The sequence below is a fragment of the Choloepus didactylus genome, chromosome 17, assembly GCF_015220235.1.
Source record: "Choloepus didactylus isolate mChoDid1 chromosome 17, mChoDid1.pri, whole genome shotgun sequence".
NCBI classification, from domain to species: domain Eukaryota; kingdom Metazoa; phylum Chordata; class Mammalia; order Pilosa; family Megalonychidae; genus Choloepus; species Choloepus didactylus.
The window spans coordinates 64,385,886-64,407,527 of record NC_051323.1 but is presented as its reverse complement, the minus strand read 5'-3'; the positions used below and the strand labels follow the sequence as shown (position 1 = coordinate 64,407,527).

The following is a 21,642-nucleotide window of genomic DNA, read 5'->3' as shown; positions in this document are numbered from 1 at the left end:
ACAGTTTGGGAAGAAAGAAAAGAAACACCAGCATTTTTGAGCACTTTCTATGTGCTAGGCAAGGTGTGCTGAGTAACACTGTTATATTTAATCTTACCACATCGGTTGGAGACAGGTACTGTCACTCATGTTTTATGGATACAAAAAGTGAATCTCAAACAGGCTAAGCAAACAGAAAAAGGAAGGAGATAACCAAGCAGCAGGAGCCGATTTGAAGTTAAATGCATGGAACCCCAGAGCCAACTTTACATTTTCTCACATTCCCACCCTGTTTAGTTTCCGTGCCAAGTCTAGGGAGACATGAGGAGTGGGCAAGTCATGCTTTAGCTGCAGAAATCACTTCATTGGCATGCGCAGAACACCGTTTGTTAAACCGAAGAAGCAGAAATGGGAGTTAATTCTGGTATGATTTGTCTCTGTGGGTCCCTTCAGACAACTCTCAAGTTTGCATAAACTAAAGAAAGCTCAGATTTGTAAAGAGGTTAAAGCCAAAATTGAGTAATGATGTACAGTTCTTCCTCCTGGGGAGAGAACATAGGGTTTGCTTCTGTTCAGTAGCAATTCTTTAAGTAATGGCTCCAACTTACCACACTGTCGGTAAAAGCTTTCCAGAGTGCACCGCTACCTGCTAAATGACTTTGCATGCCTCTAACAGAGGTATTTTAAGCCTCTGCAATTGCCATACCAAGGAAATGCTGCTCTGTCCCCTTGGAATGCAGTTTGCATATTTATTTGCTGACCTTTGGACAGGTTTTGGGGCTTCTGATTTTCACTGGAACTTGAAGGTAAGAATATGACTTAAAAGAAATGCTATTTAATTTACTTATTTTATCTGTAATATAGTAACGTAGGAATGGAGATTTTAAAACTGCATAGATTGAACTGATTAACTTAAGCCAGAAAATAATCTCAAGGAACCTAAAAATACAATGTGACATTTGTAACTAATAGACTCACCCTAACTATGTTAGACCTCAAAATTCAGAACCCCAAAGCAAAAATCTCTGAAAGGCTCTCCCCCATACTGCCATCTCTCTTTTCTACCCTGATCTTTTTCCCAAATACATCTCTGCCTGGTATTATTTTGTCCCCTAAATACCCCTCCTTTCATCCAGGCCAGTGCTTAAGACAAATGCTGGACCTGCAATGGTGGTGATCTGCTCCAGTGGGAGGCTAGACACAGAAACAATTCACTGCAATAGAGTAGAGTAAGAACTGTAAAATTGACACACAAAATGCTATAGGATTTCTGTCTATGGAAATCAGGGAACATGTCACAAAGGATAGCACACCTGACCTGGGCCTTAAAGGATGAAAAAGCTTCCAGCTGGTGGCTAAAGTGGCAATTCATGTGTCTAATTGGCCAACTCTCCAAGGTCAGGAACCAGGCTTAGTTAAGGTGGCTAAGCAATGAGGGGTTGGGAGCAGGGTTGGGAACATCTGTGGGGAACTAGGAGACCCTTCCCTGTTCTCAGGTCACTTCCCTGCTGCCTGACTATCCTACGCACCTACCTCCCCTAGTATTTCTTCTCCTTTGGCCAGTTTTAATCATGCCCTGTGAAGGCCTCAAACCCTAAGAAAGCATAATAGACTGTTGCTGCTTGTTGCAGGTTTCCAGGTTCCAGGCATGGTCATGCCCTTTCATCAGACCAGATATCTCCCTGGGCTGAGGAATGGAAACCTATTGAAACATCTGCACATAACAGAAAAGGAGGTGGGGGTGGGTGAGGGCTGGGAGATGGCCGCTGAGCATATGTCTTTGACTTTCCAGCACCTCACTTAAAACTCTGAACTCTGGGAAAACTCTTTCTAAAAGGAACACACCATTCTCTCTGGTGCCTCTGGGACTTCCAATGTGCTTTTCTCCCTGTCTGGAATGCTTCAGTTCCATCTAGATTTAATATTTCAGTCCACTTTTTTATTGTTAAATATAACACCGATTCAGAAACCACTTAAAACAAAAGTAAAGGCTAATAAATTATTAAAAGGCAAACATCCTTGTAACCTGCTTCCAGGTGAAAAGCTAAAACCTTGCCAGGCTCCCCAGAAATGAAAAGCCTCCCCATGCTCCCCGGGCCCAAAACACTACAGCCTCCTTCTCCCACTAAACATAACCACCATCCTGACTTTTAAGGTAATCACTTCCTTACTTTTCTCTAGAGTTTATCACCTGAGTGAACATTCCTAAATATAGTAGCTTAGATTTATCTGTTTTTAAGCACACCTTTTCAGTCTCTTAATCTATAAATTCCCTTCCAACTTTAATTCCCTTGCAATGCACTTGTTGAAGAAAGTGTTTTCTTGTCCTGTAGACTTTCACACAGTCTAGATTTTGTTGATTGCATCCACATCGTAGAATTCCTCTCTTCTCTGCATTTCTGCAAACTGGAATTTGTTGGATCAAGAGGTTTAATCAGATTTGGGCCCAAAGTTTTGGGCACAACTACTTCACAAGTAATGTGTTCTTAAGAGGTGCATAATGTCTGGTTCTTTCTCTTCATGTTTTAGGAGCTGTTGATGCTAAATGCCTAGATTCTTTAATTCATTAAGGGCTGCAAAAGGATGTTACAAGTCTATAATTAATTGTTCATATATTTGTTGGATTAATTCAGTAAAGAGAAACACTCCTTTATCTATTCTTTGGTTATGCAGTGGTACAGTTAATAGAAGAAGGTCAAGATAAATGATTATCTCTTTCCTTTTATATATCAGTTTTCAAAATAAAGAATTGGTTTCCAATCTCTGGCCAAAGGTATCCAGTGAGGTTTTTGCCTTATATGTTGTTTTCTATATATTGTTTTCTATTACTGCCATAGCAAATTACCACTAACTTAGCAGCTTCAAACAATTTCTAGAGGTCAGAAGTCCAAAACTGGTGTCTCCAGATAAAATCAAAATGTTGGCAAAGCTGTACTCTTTACTGGAGGCTCTGAGACATAATCCACTTCCAAACTCAATATGGTTATTGGCAGAATTCATTTCCATGTAGCTGTTGAACTGAGATCCCCATTTCCTTGCTGGCCTCCAATCAGGGGTCATTCTCAGCTTCTAGGGGCCATGCCTTGGCTCATGTACCCCTTCATCTTCAAAGCTAGCAATGGCAGGTTGCATCCTTCTCATGCTTCAAATCTCTCCTGTGTCTTCTTACACTGTGTTTCTCTGAATGGCCCTTCTGCCTTCCTCTTCTGCTTTTAAATATCCTTGTGATTACATTGGACCCACCCTGATAATCCAGGACAATCTCTCCATGTTAGGGTCCACAGCCTTAATTCCATCTGCAAGTCCCATTGCTGTTTGTGCCAGTTTGGATGTATTATGTCCCCCAAATGCCATGTTCTTTAATGCAGTCTTGTGGGGACAGACATATTAGTGTTGATTAGATTGGAATCTTTGGATTAGGTTATTTCCATGGAGATGTGGCCCCACCCATTCAGTGTGGGTCTTGATTTAATCATTGATGACCTATATAAGAGCTCAGACAGAAGGAGCTCACTGCTGCAGCCAAGAGAGACATTTTGGAGACCGCAGTTGAAAGCAGACTTTTGCTAGCCCAGAGTTTGCTCCAGAGAAGCTTAGAGAGTACAAAATGCTCCGAAAGCAACATTTTGAAGAATGCACAGGAGCTGAGAGAGGAACGGGAACACAATCTGGGATCAGCAGACACTAGCCATATGTCTTCCCAGCTAACAGAGGTTTTCCGGATAACATTGGCCTTCCTTCAAAGAAGGTATACTTGTGTTGATTCCTAATTTGGACATTTTCATGGCCTTCAGACTGTAAATTTGTAAGCAAATAAACCCCCTTTATAAAAGCCAATCCATTTCTGGTGTTTTGCATAATGGCAGCATTAGCAAACCGGAACATCATGTAATGTAACATATTCACTGGTTCCAAAATTTAGGGTGTGGACGTCTTTGGAGGGGCCATTATTCTGCTATTACAATATATGTTTGAAAAGACAGAAATGCATCAAGATAATAATTCCTGTGTGGTGGATTTTTTTTCCTTGAATATTTGGGCTTATTCCATATTTTCTGCATTATATGTGTTATACTCATAATAAGAAACAAAAGGCAATTTTTGAAGAAGGAACATGGGACCTGTAGACAGACAGACATTGGTTGGAATCTCAGCTCTCTATCACTGACTAAGTGTACAATCTTGGGCATTGTTATGATCAAGTGATTCTTGACCTCCTCACACTTTTAAGGGTAATAATTATTCCTTCCTAATAAAATTGTAGCATGAATTAATAGAGAAAAGTATATAAAGATCTAACATAGAAGGCCTATAAAAATATGTTAGTTCTCTTCCCACCTGCCTACTGAATTGATCATAGCATAATCTCAGAATATGGTCCAAATACTGCCTTCTTTGATACATTGTAAATTACATTATAAATTCAGCTACTTATATTTGAAAATTTTTTTCAGTAATAATTGATCTTTCATATTCTGAAAACACATTGTGTCTCCATTCTCAAGGGCGCGACTCACTTTGTAAGCAGAGGCCACCATGAAAACTGGCCTTCTAAGTTGGGGCACCCAGTTCTCCCACCCATTCCATGGAGAAACAGGACCAGATTCTTTCGTTCATATTTCAGCAATCATTTACTGTTACATGTTCTGTAATAAGCCTTTCAGCTTATAGCTCTATCACCCATTTTATGCAAGAGTTAAAATGAGCTTTTGTATATGACAGTCAGCCGCACGCAAGACAAATTGAAGTGTTCAATAAATGTTAGCTATTAAACTCTTGTCATTATCCTTGGTGGTACTAGCAGTAAATGTCTTCTGGAATCTCAGTAGGCAGTTATTCTGGAGTAGTAGTGATTCACTCCCCCTCCTTTCCTCATTTCGTGCCTTTTAAAAGTCTCCTCTATTCTCTCCCCATTAGGGTCTCCTGAGCTGAGACAAAATGTCTCTGACCACAGAGCTGAGAAAACAGTCACCACTGAGAGAGGTGGAGGGGATCCCCCTGCCAGCTGCAACTGTGGACAACTGGAGTCAGATCCAAAAATTTGAGGGCAAGCCAGATGATCTCCTCATCTGTACCTATCCTAAATCAGGTTATTGTGGGGGAGGGACAGCAAATTCTCAGTCTCCTGAGACAGCTTGGGCTTCTCACGTAACTTAGAACTCCCATGGATGGGATATTTGCATTTATTCAACAAAAATTGCTCCTTCTTATTGTTGCATAATGGGTGTATGATTCACTCTCAGGATGCTTAGTATCCCTGAGTTTACCTGGGGACAAGAATAATGGCTTTTCAGGACCCAGTTGGCCTGTGCTTTGCCATGGATGGCTCTTGGGTGGGAGCATTGTGAGTCTTTGCCTCTGCCACTTCCTCCAGTAGCTGTTTCCAAGGAAAAAAGTGAGAAAAAGTATCCCACTCACCATAGAGACCCACGTTCCATTTCCAAAGAGTGCATCTCTCCTTCACAAATGTCCACCTGTCATGCTAACAGGATCCTGACCTGGGAGGAGGTGGGGGGAAACACCAGTCTCCAAGTCTCAATTGTTTATATTCAATTCACTTAGGGCAGAATGTTTAACAAGTTTCTGCTTCTCATCCTTTCCATCTGGACCTCAGGGACAACATGGATTCAGGAAATTGTGGACATGATCGAACAGAATGGGGACTTGGAGAAATGTCAGCGAGCAATCATTCAACACCGCCACCCTTTCATTGAGTGGGCTCGGCCACCCCAACCCTCTGGTAAGAGCTCCTCTCACACTGCCCTGTGTCCCTTCTTTCTTTCCCTTCTCTTTGTTCTCTCTCTCTCTCTCTCTCTCTCTCTCTCTCTCTCTCTCTCTCTCATCTCTTCTCTCCCTCTCTTCTGTTTCTCTGTCTCTTTTCTTCTATTTCTCTCTCCTCTCTCATCTGTCCCCTGTTCTCTTTCCTTTTCATTCTCTTTCCCTTTCATCTCTTTCTCTTTCTCCATCTCTGTCTTTCTCTATCTCCATTACTATCATCTCACTGTCTTATTTCTATCCTATATAGTCTCTCCTTTTTCCTTCCTATCATTCTCTTTCTATGTATTGTCTAAAATTATTTAGCAAAAAAATGAATCACCAAATAGAAAGGATGAATCTTAGTGTCAGATTCTGCCTTATTTTCTTCTTAGAGCTTCCCTCTGGTAACATGAGACTCTAGAATTGTTTATGACAATTCACATCACTCTTCCCTGCTTACCCTACTCATATAAAAGCCGGTATAGCCAGAGGCATGTCTGATAATTGGCAAAATATGCATCTAGAGTCAATTATTTTGTTCAGTTAGGAAGCCTTTTTTTTAGGTAATGCTCAATCTGGAAGTTCTCTTCACACCAAAAACAAAGCTCAGAAAGTCAAACCAGAAGGCGAAAGAAGCCATTCCAGCTGCAGGAAGTATTTTACAGAACAAGTATTAGAGTAAAAGGCCTACTTCCCTAAGTTTTAGCATTTCACATATCAGTGTAAAAGAAAATTGAGAACAGAAGTAGGAATGCTATGAAAATATAGTCAAAGCAACTCTAGCATTAAAGTCTGAACTTGGAGAAAATTCAGACTATATAATTACAAAATAGTGAAGATGCTGATTAGAGAATAAAGTGCTATTAACAGGGTAGGGGGAATATGGCCCAAGAACAGTTCCTGGAGTTGATGCCTGAAACAATAGTCTGGTATTGTTGTTGTTGAATATATGTCTATCTCTAGTGCCAACTGCAAGCTCCTTGAAGGCAAGGACAGTGTTCTAATTCACTTTATACTTCCACAGGACCATATCCACAATATTGGCTAAACTGATTTATTCCATACAGCCATAAGCTATTTGCCTTATCTGCCATGGCTAAGCTCCTCATGCAGATGATGAAAGGCAAAACTGATTCCATTAACCCCCTTCTTCCTTGCTAGGTGGGCTTTGGAATGGAATCAGCAGTCTAAGGGTTGACTCTGCACACTCCCGCACCCTGTGCTTCTCACCCTGGAGTCTGAGCATCCATGGCAGTGTGCCAGAGGAGATGAGACCAACCCAGTGCACTTCTCCAGAGCATCAAGTTTAAAAAGAGAGGGAGGGAGAGGGAGAGAGAGAGGAAAATGCAAAATTCACATGAATTTGTAAAAGTAAACATTGGTAGATGTCTTTAGGTAAGCTCTAAACCCATAGAATCCCCCTCTGCCTCTGCTGTAGAGGTTCTTTGGAGTTGGAGATGGGCCAAGTCTTTCAAGAAGGCTAGATGGCAGAAGGAAAGGGTTTGGCTGCTTGTCATCAGTGGGAGGGGTGCCTGAGAGCCACCTGGTGACCAAGATGATTAAGTGTAGCCTTCCTAATTAGAAGACTAAGCCCCTTTTAGACAGTGGCTGGCTCCTCCTCTCAGGCTATTAAATCAGATGTAACAGAAAAGATGAGTGCCAGGAAAGTAATTTGCAAGCCTGAAATCAGCCTTTCTGAGAGATTACCTAGGTCTTACTCCCCAGGTTGGGTCTGACAGTTCAATTCCACCTGCCCTTTGCCTTGTGTCCTCTATGTCTATTAATATTTCTCTCTATTTTTCATCTCTTTTTCAATCTAAATTGTGTTTATCACTAACTTTTTCTTGTCAGCTATGTCTGTTCTGCCATTGAACCCTATTCGTCATGGGTTTTCACTTCTAGAATTTTTATAAATCTTCCCAGTCTTTTTGTAGTCCCTTGTTCCTTGCTAATATTTTCAAGTGTTTTCTTTTATTTCTTTAACAATCTAAACATAGTTATTTTTATTCTGTATCAAATCATTCCAATAACCGAGGTAATTGGGGGTTTAATCCCCCAATTTGTTTCTTTCTAGCACTTGTTCTTGGGGATCATTTCCTCATTTGTTTTGCAATTTGTATTGAGAGCTCTTTTTTCTCCTGATCTTAATTGCACACCTGGGTTGGAGCAATTCCAATCCAGGATAGTTTAGTTTAATTTCCAGACCAAACAGGTAATATAACTTCAAGCCCACGCAAGTTGTATGAGGAAAGCATTGTGGTTATGATTTTTCAAGGAAGTCCTTTTTTTCTGCACCCAGAACCAAGGTAGAGACAAAGAAATTATCTTATCTCCTTTTGCCAGTGGTTAAAATTTTTCCCTTTCACTCTTTCACAAATATAGCAAGATAAAGAGAGGGAGAGATATATTCCAGGCAAGGGGCAGGAATGTAAATGACCATGAATGGTCAAGTGGGAATGGTAGACAAGGATGGAGATGAAGAAGGAAATTAAGCATGGGGCAGTTCTATATGTCATAACAAGGAATATGAACTTTTAACTGTAGATCAGTGGTTTTCCAACTTTTCTTTTTAGCATCAGAATGCTTTTTTATACTAAAAAAATTATTATTGGGGATTCCCAATATATTAAATAAATGAATGAATGAATGAATCAGAGGTGATCAGTTTGAAGCATTTCCCCACACTGCCACTTCCAAACACCCACCCTGCCAACTGACATACACACACACACACACACACACACACAGCCACACAGAGCTCAGATTGCAGACTTGAAAAGCTACTGTATTAGAAACTACTCAAGGTTTTCAAGCAGAAGAGTCATATAATGGGAGCTACTCAAAAGCAACAACAATTTAAAGGCACTTCACTTACATTTCAAGGTTAACTCTATCCCTAGTCCCTACCAGGTTTAAAGGATCTTTCGCATCCTCTTCACTGGAATCCAGTAAAGAATCTCTCTCCTCCTTAGGCCCTGAAGAATAAACCTAATTAGCAAGGCTCAAAGATAAACCAACCACCTTCTTTAAAGCAGGGAAAGGGGAGTTTGCACTCAAAGTATGTGATGATCAAACTTTCAAAAAGTCAAAATGTGGCAAGATTATTCCCAGAATGAGATGCAGGGGTGTAAGAGGACCATTTTCCACGGGTTCCTTTCTACCACCCTCCCTGTGTTGGTTAAGTTCGTGTGTCACCTTGGCCAGGTGATGGTTCCCAGTTGTCTGGTCAAGCAAACACTGGCCTAACCATTACTGCCAGCACATTTCATGGACTTCAACCATCAGTAAGTTGATTGCATCTCTGACTGATTACATCTACAATCAACTAAAGAGAGCGTCTTCAGCAAGGAGAGACATTTCATTCGATCAGTTGAAGCTTTACAAGAAGTGATGACTTCAGCAGTCGGAAGAGAGAACTTTCATCTCTGCTTCAGCCAGGCAGCGCCTCCTGGGGAATTCATCGGAAACCCTCATCGGAGTTGCCCATTTGCAGCCTGCCCTATGAAATTTGGACTCGTGCGTCCCCACAGTTGTGTGAGATACTTTTATAAAATCTTATAATATTTACAGATATCTCCTATTGGCTCTGTTTCCCTAGAGAACCCTGACTAATACACTCCCTATCTTTAGAAAACAACAATGACAAGAGAGAGTCTCATTCATCAGTCAGCTCAGCTTGATCCTCAGGGATCTGGGGATGCTACTTAGGATATGAGACCCAGTCACCTTCCAGATCCTCACACCACACCAGAGCAGGTGGGCAGGCCAGCGTGGGAAGTTGCTTCGAAGCATAAGTTGTTGATTCACATTTAAAATAAAATGGTATTTTATTATCAGTTTTGGAAAATGCCCTCTTCTTTTCAACCAACTTTTCTCAGCCTTCATCTAGGAGAAATTTGTATATCTCAACTCTGTTATTTAATTTAATGTTATCACCCAACAGTACCAGTTCATTCCAGATCTTTGGAGCAACTTTAATTCTCAGCCTTAACTAGAATCTGTCACTCCCTGGCATTATTTGCTAAGCCTCTGATTCCTATACTATGGAATAAGCTGCTTAGAGAGAAGGACTGTTTTCTTTATCTTTGTTGCCTTTTCCCCTAACCTCAGTTTAATGCAATGATTACACATAACAAGTGCCCAGTAAATGTTTTAAATGGAGAGTAGAAATCATGACTCATGTGCCATTAAATATATATGTACTTTTAAAGATGAAACATATGCTAGGCACACACAGCGATCTGCAGCAGAACACACAGGAATTTGCACTGGCGGGGACTCGAGAGGCCTGGTTTCTGGTTCTGGCTGGCTCTGCGTCAAACAAGATGCCACATGTCCGTTCTCTGCTTCTGTTTCCTCACCCCTAAAGTGACAGAGTAATTTATGCTAAGCTCCCTTCCAGCTCTCAAGCTCTCTGTTTCTACAAAGCAGAAAGTAATATTAATAATCCCATTGTGAAACCCAAAAGAAAATCATAAAACAGACAGAAAGATAGGCAGGCAATGGGCTATTCTGAGCAGAGGCTCAAACATAAGTTCCCACGCAGTACTTACACTATGCAGATGTTTCCTCTTGACTTATTTTACAGGTGTGGAAAAGGCCAAAGCAATGGCCTCTCCACGGACACTAAGGACTCACCTTCCCACTCAGCTGTTGCCTCCATCTTTCTGGGAAAACAACTGCAAGGTAAGACCGGCAGGTTACCCCAGTGACAGAAGGGCACATTAAGTCTATTGAGAGCAAACCCTCCAGACCCCAATTCATTTGTCCACTGTCTCTAAAGTGCTGAAAGTTTATCAGCAATAAGAGAAAATGTGAAGTTCTATGCATAGGAAATCCCCATAAGTTCAAAAACAAATAGGGAGCTACAACTCAGAGAGATAAGTTGAGGCTAGAGCAGTTCTGGGGAAATTTTATGACCTTGATAAACTACATGAGTTTTAACAGGGACAGGGTTGATGCCTAGAGTAAAGAAATAAGAAGAGAGAATTGGTGAACCTGAAGACGAAGATGGGATGAAGGTTTGAGGAGAGAGGAGAAAGGCTTGTGACTGGTAGTGATAAATATGATAGGCAGCCAAGAAGAGATTAATAAAATGATTATCAAGCAGCAATGAAGTGAAATGAAAGCCAATCAGAGGTTTAAAAGTTTAAATATTTAGGTGTACTAAGTCAACATTTTTTGAAACTTTCTTCGTGGATACTTAGAAGCTGGGAAAATTGGAGAAGAGAAAATCATGAAAAACCATGATGGGGAAAACACCTTCTAGAGTAGGGTTTCTTAACCTTGGCACTGTGGACACTTTGTGCCAAATAATTCTTTGGTAGGCGACAGAGCTGTCCTGTGCTTTGTAGGATGCTTAGCAGCATCCTTCATCCCTGTCCTCTACTCACTGGAGGACAGTAGCAAGTCCTGCAAATAACTCCAGACATTGCCAACTGTTTCCTTGTGGGCAAAATCAACCCGGACAGCAATCACTCTTTTGGAGTAAAAATAGGCACAGCATTGCTACAGCTGGTCATGGGTCTGGGTGGTCCATGAAACCATATGGGAAATCACAATGAGATAAAAGGTCAAACTTGGTTAAAGCAAAAAGTCTAGAAGGGTTGAAGGATGGGAGGTTGTAATCAAAATAAAACCTAAAGGGATATTTTGTAGGTGAAGAGCTGAAAGTGATTAGAAATGTGAAAAATAGAGTAGAGGAGGCTAGGGAAACAATAATAGCTTTTTTCTTGTTCAATGACCCAAACTCTTAACCATTAAATTGTACTGCCTCTCCAGGATACCAAGCTGAGGGTATTAAAAAGGTAATCAGCAAACGTGTGGCAGTTTCTTAGTCTGATGACAGGTCACAGCTTCCAGAGAAAGATTGTGCTTCTGGCACCACTAGGGCCACCAGGAGTCAGGCTGATTAACAGGACCCAGAGAGGAACAGAAAGCAGAATCAGCAGAGAGACAGGGAAAGCAGGGGAAGAGGGAGGTTGGGAAAGCCAAGTCACATTGCCAAGACAGGAGAGCTGAGTCAGGTTTGCTTAGCCAGGTTTGGTCAGCCATGCTTAGGATGATTCAACCTAATTTAATTCTATAAAAAAAAACCGCTTTTTATGCTTCCACCCACCTCCCCTAAAGTTCCTTTATGTAGCTCGAAATGCCAAAGACTGTATGGTTTCCTACTACCATTTCCAAAGGATGAATCAAACACTTCCTGACCCTGGTACCTGGGAAGAGTACTTTGAAACCTTCACCAGTGGAAGAGGTAAAGGAAATCCTTCATACCCTTGTGTTCCCACTATAACCTAAGCTGAGTCTAGAGAACCACACATAACAGTTGGAATCCCTAGAATTCTATGTGCGTCATTAGGCATGTGCTACCACAGAAATGAGACTGGGGGGAGCAGGCCGGCTGCTCTCACAGTGTATACACACAGCCATTAGTGAACATCTCTGACCTGATTTGCAAGCCCTTACTCAGAATTACCTGACCTGCAAATTCACCCTCATTCCAAAGGGTGCTCTCTTTTCCAATATGAGGACACATAGGATTGCACATAATAAACATGAAGCCACTTTAGATACATGCTGAGGCAAATTACCTCAGAGGCTGCCCCAATTTACATCACCTTCACAATCAAACAGATCAGGACTCTTAAGGTTTATCTCATCCGAAATTTGTTCTTCTCTGTCTCTAATATACTTAAAGAAAAAAAAATTTCTAGTTATCGGTAGACGTTGTTTAGTCCCTGGGTAGACTGTTCTGTTTCCTTTTTGTCTGTTAAAGTGGCTTGGGGTCCCTGGTATGACCATGTGAAAGGATGGTGGGAAGTAAAAGACAGATACCAGATTCTCTTCCTCTTCTATGAGGACATAAAAAAGGTGAGTAAAAAACCCTCAGAAGAACCACATCAGATCCTCAGATCCAAGTACAGAGAAACCTGAAGTCATTTCATGGCTCTATTTCTGGGAGGGAGGTCCTAAAGAATATAAGTAAGTCTTTCTGATAGCCTCTCTCATTCCAATCCAATATTATCCTTACCACAGGATCCAAAGCAAGAAATTCAGAAGGTGATGCAGTTCATGGGAAAGAACCTGGATGAAACAGTGCTAGATAGCATTGTCCAGGAGACATCATTTGAGAAAATGAAAGAAAACCCCATGACAAATCGTTCTACAGTTCCCAGATCTATCCTTGACCGGTCCATTTCCCCCTTCATGAGAAAAGGTCAGTGGTCAGATACTCCGCTTGTCCAGTCACATACTTTCTGCCTATTAGCAGGAAGATCCTGGGTTTTTATTAAGTCCAAGACAACACATTTCTCTATTCATAATATCTGTTGCTAATAATTTTAGAGAGTTGATCCATTAATCCTATGGTCCAAAAGGGCTGTTGGGGTATTGGTCTGGGGTATTTGGTTGAAAGGAACAGAGAATCACTCAAGCTATCCCCAATAAGAGGATTCCTATGGACCAACAAGGGAAATGGGATTTCATAAATACCTAAAGAACAGGAGCCACTGTTGACCTCCCTGGGGGACCCTGGATCTGAGGGAGCTGGGGTCTCAGCAGCAGGGGATTATGCCCTTTGTTTTCCCACTCACATGACCTTTCCTCAACTTGAGAGTTTTGGCTGGCTCAGTTTCTGCTCATAACTTGGTCTTGACCTTGGCCCAAACCCACTTTACATCTTGCTTTTCCACTGCAACCGCTGCTAAAAACTGTCCCATTCTCTTAACATTTCTTAGTTCCATTGCCCAAAAGAAGAATTCTAACTGACCCTGCTTATATTCCTTAAGGAAATAAAAAGCTTTATTGATTTTAATTTAAAAAGCAATATATGTTCCTTGTAAAAAATAAAATCAATACAAAGTATTTTCTAAAAACTTCTCTTCACCAGGATCCCACTGCCCAGAAGTAATCACCAGTGACTTGCCAAGACTCCTCCCCCTCTGTTCTATAAACACATTTTTTTCATAACAATGGAAGCGTGATATTATACATCCTGCTTTGCAACTTCTTTTCTTCTTTTTCTTCATGTGATTGAATTTATTTAATTGCATTTTCCTTTCTATAACAGCATCACATACTACTAAAACAAACCTAACAAAATGGGGAAAGTCAGCTCAAGAAAAAGCCATTCTATTTTCTAACCACCAGATAATCAATGATAATGGTTTGGCAAGTATTCCTACATCAGGCCCATACAAACCTACCTTTCTGGGTTCTTTCAAATATGTGCACACTCCTTTCCTCAGTCTCATACAAACAGAAGCAAAAATATATGCCCTCATGGAAGCTTGCTTCCTAAAACACAAAATGTGATCTACTATACATTTTGCTTAACAGAATATCAGACATCCCTCCACATCACTAGATACAGGTCCATCTAATTCATTGATTTTAGTGCTTCCATGTTATACCACAGAATAGATATATCATAATTAATCCAACTATTCCCCTAGTGATAGACATAATGGTTATTGTTGTTTTTGAATTTTGTCTTTATGAATAATTGCACAGTAAATATTTTTGTACATACATTCTTACATCCTGATGCTTTTAGCTCTGTAGAATAATTTTCCAAAAGAAGTTTGGTGGGACATGGATTATTTTACCCTTTTTTAGAATTTATATTAATAGTTACTGCTTAGGGAAAAATAGTATCTCATTCATATTTTTCCAAAAAGTCTTTTTCATTGAGATATAATTTACATACAATAAAATACACAGATCTTAAGTGTATATTTCTTCAAGCTTTGATAAATGCATACACCCATATAACCAGCACTCCAGTCAAGATATTAAACATTTTCATTGCCCTAGAAAATTACCTCTCATGGCCCTTTCTAGTCAATTTATACCTCTAAAGATAACAACTGTGTGAATTTCTATCACTGTAGATTAATTTTACCTGCTCTTAGACTTCATGTAAGCACATGAAACCACACTATGTGCTCTTTTGTGTCTGGTATCTTTTGTTCAACGTAACGTTTTAAGATTTCTCCCTGTGGCTGTGTGTCTATAGTTCCATTTTTTTTTTTTTTTTTTTTTTTTTTTAATTTTTCACTGTCCACTGAGGAAATATACCACAGGAAGGGCCAGTTCATGCCAGGTCAGCAGCTCCCTTGGGTCAGTTGCCCACTCAATTAAGAAGCTCACCCCTCTGCTAGAGCATGCTAGTACAGCTTCTCAGGGCAGAAAGCTGCAGGTGGATTGGCATCCACTGTCAGGGAAACTGGGTAAGGCAGGCATGCTGACAGGCCATGTGCAGCATGGGCGTTCCACGAATTTACTAAGGACCACCGAGTCTTTCAATTAGAAAATGATGCTCCTCTCTGGTATTTCCTCTTTTAGGAACTGTGGGAGACTGGAAAAACCATTTCACTGTGGCTCAGAATGAGATGTTTGATGAAATCTATAGGAAAAAAATGGAAGGAACCTCAATAAACTTCTGCATGGAACTCTAGGCAGGACTTAAATAAAAAGATGGGAGACAAGAATGCAGAAGCTATCTTCAATCCTGCAGCCCCAACAAAAAGAATTTCTAAATGCACATTGTATAGTAGTACCAAATTTCTCTGTGATTATTCACAGCACGTAGCAACTTCATTTTTTAAAATGATCATGTCTCACACCTATTTTCTCAACAGTTCTTTCCAAAGTAAGAAGTAAAATGTCTTAATAAACTAAGCAAAATATAAGACTCAAATACTGCAAGGATTTTTTTTAATCTTCATTATTCTGGCAAAGTGCATGCTGGTTTCCTAGTCTGTGAAATAATAATACCTTGAGTATAATCAATAATACCTTGAGTATAATCACACAAATGTTAGGTTTTTAATATTATTATATTAATATGAAATTTCTGAAGGTTTTTTTCCTATCATTCCCCACATTAAAACAGCTGGACTTGAATATAATCTGTTTTCAAAAATGTCACTTTGGGATAAAGCACCAGAGCATATGAAAATTAAGCACAATTGGTGGCTCTATTTCTCTTAATGAGAAAGATATTCTACATAGACAGATACTCTGTGATCAGAAAGGGGTTGTTCATATATGAGACCCATATTAAAAGTCACAAGGCAGATGCCACACAGCACATGCTGACGGCAAACAAGATACAACTCTCATTCGCATGTCGAGGCAACTTGCTTCCGGGCAATTAGCAACAGAAGAGTGGGTAGGTCAACCTTGTATTCATGACCTCAGTGGGGGGAGAATCCCAAATGCTACAAGTGTTCAGGTTCCAAGCCTGATGCTCACAGTGTCACTCATTCATGGATTGTCTGATTGATATAAGTCCTATAACGTATTAGTGAAGTCACTAAACAGTTTGCACACCAGAGTGCTGCCCCTCTTGTAGAAAAAAATTAAGATTTGGAGGGCACCTCCATTTCTGCTAAGAAAGGTAACAAAAACATTCTAGTGGCAAAAGAGGGTAACAAGAGATTCACAATAACCCAAAAATAAAGACCTACCTGAGACCCCAAGGGAGTCCAGCTTCTCCTGTTATGAAATCTGAGAGAAAGTCTCCAGACTCCTCTTAAAAAGAGGTCCCCATGATAAGGAAGGCACATACCAAATAACATTCCTCAGGGTCCCCCAAGAAGGCCAAGGAACTCAGAGCCTTATTGTAGCCCTACACAACTTCCTCATTCAATATTTCTAAAAACTACTGACACATGTTATTCTTCACAGTTTTTAAAGCACTTTAACATTATTGTTTCATTTGAGATATTTTCCAGGTTATATACAGCCCATTATGAAACCAAACATGAGTCCCCCGAGGAGAAGTCCACAGGTTAAGAAAGAGCACTGGGGAATCAGTCTGAAAAAAGGAGGGTGTGTCTGAAGACAATGACACGGAAGCTTAGGAACTGTAACAGACAGAAAGGCTCAAGCAATCTGGGACTGGAAAAAGCTGGAACCCAGAATGGGAGGGCAAAAAACGTACAGGCAGTCATGGGGCATGACTGCTCTGTCCTGTGGCCCTGTGGCCAGGTGGAAAGCAAGCATGGTGGGGACAGACAAGCTCACTTTCTTTCTCACACTGTTTATCAGGGATACCCACTGTTTATCTAATCACAATAGCTTATCTTATAATAGTATTCTTTGTAGACAGAAGCTATGAGGTTTGAAAACCCTGGTTAAAGTAGTTAGAGTTCTTTATTAGAAATTCCCAGATCCTTTGTAAAGGTAGGGAAAGGCTTAACCACTGTAGCTATCAAATAAGATTTGGCCATGAGTACTGCCCACTAGGAGTTCAACTTACACAAACACCTAGTGAACTTCCAGTAAGAAAAAAGTAAAAAGGCACAAGGGGAACAGTGATCAGACACCAGGGATAAGATGGAGAATAAAGATGTTGGGCAAGGTCCTGGGTGTTCAGAAACTCAAGTCTGTCCTAAGCTTTCAGGGGATTCCCAAATGCGCTCTCTCCTGAAGTTCTGCCCGATTGCTATGAGAAGGGACATTTGGGGGGCAAGCCTGTGTGCCCTGGGGGAAACTTGTTCCTAGTGCCTTTATGGTGGGTAGGGAACAAAAAGGGAAGGACAAAGGAGGAGAGGTGTAAGAAGACAAAAAATAAATTAAAAGAGATGTAGTGCCAAGTCATATAGGAAACAGAAAATGTGAGATTGGCTTCTGGGAGTTTCAGTTATAACCCGGTAAGAGAATTCTCCTCCGCATCATATGGAGAAAGCAGGAGACGGGAGTGGTGTCAACAAAGTCAGTCCAAGCACTGGCCATTGAGCTTGGAGAAACTGGGTCTCAGCTTCAATACTAGCCCCTCTGGGGAGCCCCTCAAACCAAGCTAAGCTAACTGTCCTTTTCACTCACTTCCCACGCTACTCTAGTTGCTCTGTTGCCCCATTGCTCTCTATTTACTTGTCTGTACACACACACACACACACACACACACACACACACACACACACACACACGAGTGTAAATTCCCTGGTGTTCTGTTCCATGTCTTAATAACAATTTTACTCCCAGTACCTAATGCAGTACCTGGTATATAACATGTGCCTAGTAAATACTTGTTGAATGAGTGAATGAAAACACAGATAAATGAACTGAAGGAAGGTGGATACATTTCAGATCACAGATTTCCAACTTTGCCCCTTTTCTTTTAGTCCCAAATAGTGACATTCCGAGAGTGAGGGTGGTAGGAGCAGTACACCCTGGGAGCAGGTGATAGTAAGAGGGTACTTATGCCAATTAAAATTCTGACTGCTTTGTTCTATCATCATGCACCCACAATTCTAAACAATGTCAGTGGTAAAAAAAACTCCAGCCAAGGAGGGGGGTGGGAAACCCTTTATTGGCCTAAGTTCTAAAGCATTGCTTAGTTGCTACTAAGTTTCAGTAAACCTTTTCACATGCGTACCTTCATGCCTAGGATGATAATATGCATCCTCTCCATTCTACAGGTTACTCCCAATAAGTAGGAAGCAGTGGCTTGAATAATTCAAAGCAAAATTCACCAAAACTCCAAAGCAGTGGCATGCACATGTGAGTGCATGCACACAAGCAAGTCACAGACATACACAGAGACAGGCAACAGTATCTTCTATCCCTGCCTGGAAGCCAGATAACTATTTGGAAGTAAATCTTCTTCAACCTGCTTCCTCCTGAGCTCTTGAGAATTCCCTGAGCTATCTACTCAGTTTCCTTATGATCTTATTTTATTTTATATTTTCTCCTCATATCTTACTTCTTCTATTAGCTTGATTATGGAAGAAGCAGAAAAGAAAAAAAAAAAAAAACAGATTCCTAGTCAATATAAAGTAAAAGAATTAGCTGCTTCATGTCCTTAGGCAATACTTTAATCACTCTGGCTTTTATTTCCCTATGTATAAAATGAGGAAGTTAAAAGAGAATGTTCTAAGAGACTTGTATTCTTTGTTTTAATAAAATATTTACTTAGATTTACAGTGTACTAGGCACTGTGCAGTGACTGGGTATCTAAAGATGAATCAGAAAACAGCCCTAAATATGAAGCCCAAAATATGAAGGAGGCCATGGTGCAGACCAGTGGAAAGAGAAAGTACTTCAGCACAGACAGCCTGACACTTATGAGCTGTGTGATCTTGGACAAGTTAATCAGCCTCTCTGGGCCCCCAATTTCCTCATCAGGAAAAGGTCTACCTAACAGTTTTGTGGCACTTTAAATGAAACAGCAAATGCAAAGCCGCATGGGCTAGATATATGCTACCGTCCTAGCCCATCAACCTCAGTTCTCCCTTTCCCACAAAAGATCTACAAGTTACTGAGGGGCACAGAGAAAAGAGAACTTGAAGTTGCCTAGTGACATGATCTCTCTCACTTCTAGGCCTTCATACTTGCTGTTTTTTCCCTGGAACATTTGTCTATCCACTCCCACTTCCCATCTTCACTGAGAAAATACCTATTTATCATATCTAAATACCGATATAGCTGTATTTATCGATCTGAGATTAAACTTGACCACCACCCTCCAGTTTACTTTAAGTGCCTCTTTTATGAGCTCTCCTAGCACCACTGCTTGCTTAACCCACTTCTTATGCTAACATTAGCCAGCTCTATTGTAATTGCCTGTTTGCCTGTTGGTATCCTCCCCACTAATCCCACAGAACTCTAAGTTCCTTGAAAGTAGGAATTGTGTCTTCTTCAAAAGTGTATCCCAGGTAGCTAGCATACCATGCTTAGTACATAGTAGAGACTCAATAAAATCTTGAATTAGTAACGAATGAATGAACGAATGAACAAAACAATGAATGAGAACAGGCAATTCTTAAGAGGAGCTGGTAGAAGGGTTGCTTGACCTACCAACATGGCTGCTTGTTTATCATAGGTTTTTGTTACATTCAGCACCAATTGGGGATGAACATATGGATCTATAATTACACTGCATTAAGTAAAAATGCTCATTGAAAGGCAACTAATCAAATATCATAACTTCACTCTTTCCTCTGTAGGGTCAACCAGGGACTACATGGACATGAGATTGTGGATTTGATATTCCATGATGAAGACATTGATTAATGCAAGTGAAAGCTTAAGCATCCTTTACTTGAATGGGTTTTAACAGATGGCCATTCTGGTAAGCAGCTGTGAGTGGCTCTTTCAGCACTCCAACCCCAAGGAATGTGGGACTCCCCAACTAGAAAATCCTAACTGTCAGAAATGCACAGAGAAAACGTTCACAGAAAAGAAATTCAAAAGAAAAAATTTAATAATAAGATTGCCATATTTTTTATGCATAGTCAAATGGTGAAAAAAGATGATTGGTAAAATACATGGGATCTTACATTTTATGCCCAAAGATGATGCAAGTAGTCTATCTTATGGCTCTTGTATTGTTAGGGTAGTATGCTGGAGCCACACAAAGCAAACCCCATCTGCTGGTCACTCTTTATGATCAATGGCACCCAGGTGAAAATTGACTGGTCAAGATTTAGCTTCTTTGGCTGTGGACAGAGCTAATTTATTAGGTTTACAAATTGAGTTTTTCCAGTGCAAAACTCTGCTCTTTTGGCACCTGAATTGACTACCAGGTACATTAAATTGCAGTTTTTCATAATTCCTGGGACAATGGTTCTCAATGGACCAGCAAAATCATCACCTGGGAAGTGCTAGAAAGGCAAATTCTCAGACCTCACCTCAGACCTACTGAATCAGAAACTCTGGGGAAATTCATACTGAGCTTGTTTTTGTAATAGCTAAAAAAAATACCTTGCTGAGCTATTAATTCTGTAAAGTTTTAGAAGGAATGTTTAACCCACTTACAATTTACAATGGGCAGCTTTGGCTTGAGGATTCCCCAATGCCTTTGTTGCCCAACTTTTCCTGCCAACTTTCCCTCCTTCCCTCTCTCCCTCACAGGCCTTAGACCTGTACCATGCTCTGACAGCTGTCCCAACCTTCTCTGGCTCCCTCCCCACTTTTTTCCTCAAGGGCACTTTCCCCAATAAATTTCTTACCTGCTAGGTATTCTGTTTCTCACTTTAAAAGTGAACATTATTCTCTCTTTGTTAGAGTGACCATTATATTTATGAGGTATTATTAAATTGAACTGGGCAAATAAATATTAGGTTGAATCATCTAAAACTGGCAAAAAACAAAACTCCAAAATATCAGAGAGGTAGCAACTGCAAAAAGTTTGGAATTCCTAAAATGTAGACAAGGGAGAGGCCTTGGAGTTGAAATTCCAACTTCTGGGCAGGCAGCACTCCTCGACTAGTGCTGGTGTCTGGGGAGAGCTGATGATGCTAGTCCTACAACTGTGAGAAAAACCATCAACTGGATTCAGCTGCTGCTACAAAAAAGGAACTGCTTCGGACAGACTGAAGAAGCATTTCTGGGTCAGGCTCACAGGAGCGGGAAGCAGAGAGAAGGCAGCAAGTCCCTTCTTCTTCTTGCCTTTCAGTATCCCTCTGGTGCCCCCAAGAGACCAACCAGGAACCAGAAATGCAGACTGCAAGGCCCCAACCCCAGCACTAAAAAAAACTGTGGAATGGTGAATTTGGACCTGAGAGGCTTATTGCCTCTTAAGAGACTTATTGCCTTAAGAACTGGGCCAGTCAATATCTGGCCATTTTTTAATCTCAAAAATGCCAATTTCAGATGGCTCACACTAATGCAGACTTCATGCAAAAATCAGGAAAATGTCTAAACTTATCTAAAAGAAATGAAGCAACAGACTGTAATTTAGTTAACAGACTCTCTCCCTCTCTCTTCCATCTGTTCTGGGATCTCAGGTGACAAGGCCTTCTCTGAAGGTGATCTCAGAGCCCATATGTGAGAAGTCTCTTAGATTGAGATCAAGTAATAACTGGGGGTGGGAATAAAAGTGGATATTGTAAGCTCTGTACAATTTCTGTGTCTGACCAACTGAGGAAATGTTTTCCAGATGACCTCTGTAGT

The 21,642-nt window shown here is 40.6% G+C and overlaps 1 protein-coding gene across 2 annotated transcripts; it reads left to right on the top strand.

Moving 5' to 3' along the window:
• The first annotated feature begins 747 nt into the window (after positions 1 to 747).
• On the top strand, positions 748 to 19,744 carry SULT1C2 (sulfotransferase family 1C member 2). 2 transcript variants are annotated; one of them, XM_037806822.1, is made up of 8 exons: positions 748 to 785; positions 4,897 to 5,068; positions 5,594 to 5,719; positions 10,325 to 10,422; positions 11,866 to 11,992; positions 12,515 to 12,609; positions 12,775 to 12,955; positions 19,695 to 19,744. In XM_037806822.1, the coding sequence occupies exons 2-8, from the start codon at positions 4,918 to 4,920 to the stop codon at positions 19,733 to 19,735; spliced, it is 819 nt and encodes a 272-aa protein (XP_037662750.1). In that variant the 5' UTR covers positions 748 to 785; positions 4,897 to 4,917; the 3' UTR covers positions 19,736 to 19,744. The 2 variants fall into 2 exon arrangements, with proteins under 2 accessions (XP_037662750.1, XP_037662749.1); XM_037806821.1 differs by lacking the exon at positions 19,695 to 19,744 and adding an exon at positions 15,085 to 15,382.
• Positions 19,745 to 21,642: the final 1,898 nt, after the last annotated feature.

Coding starts and splice junctions, on each gene's coding strand:
- SULT1C2 (XM_037806821.1), top strand. CDS start 4,918: ATGTCTCTGACCACAGAGCTGAGAAAACAGTCACCACTGAGAGAGGTG. Junction 10,423..11,865: donor TCTGGGAAAACAACTGCAAG/GTAAGACCGGCA, acceptor CCTCCCCTAAAG/TTCCTTTATGTAGCTCGAAA. Junction 11,993..12,514: donor AACCTTCACCAGTGGAAGAG/GTAAAGGAAATC, acceptor TGTCTGTTAAAG/TGGCTTGGGGTCCCTGGTAT.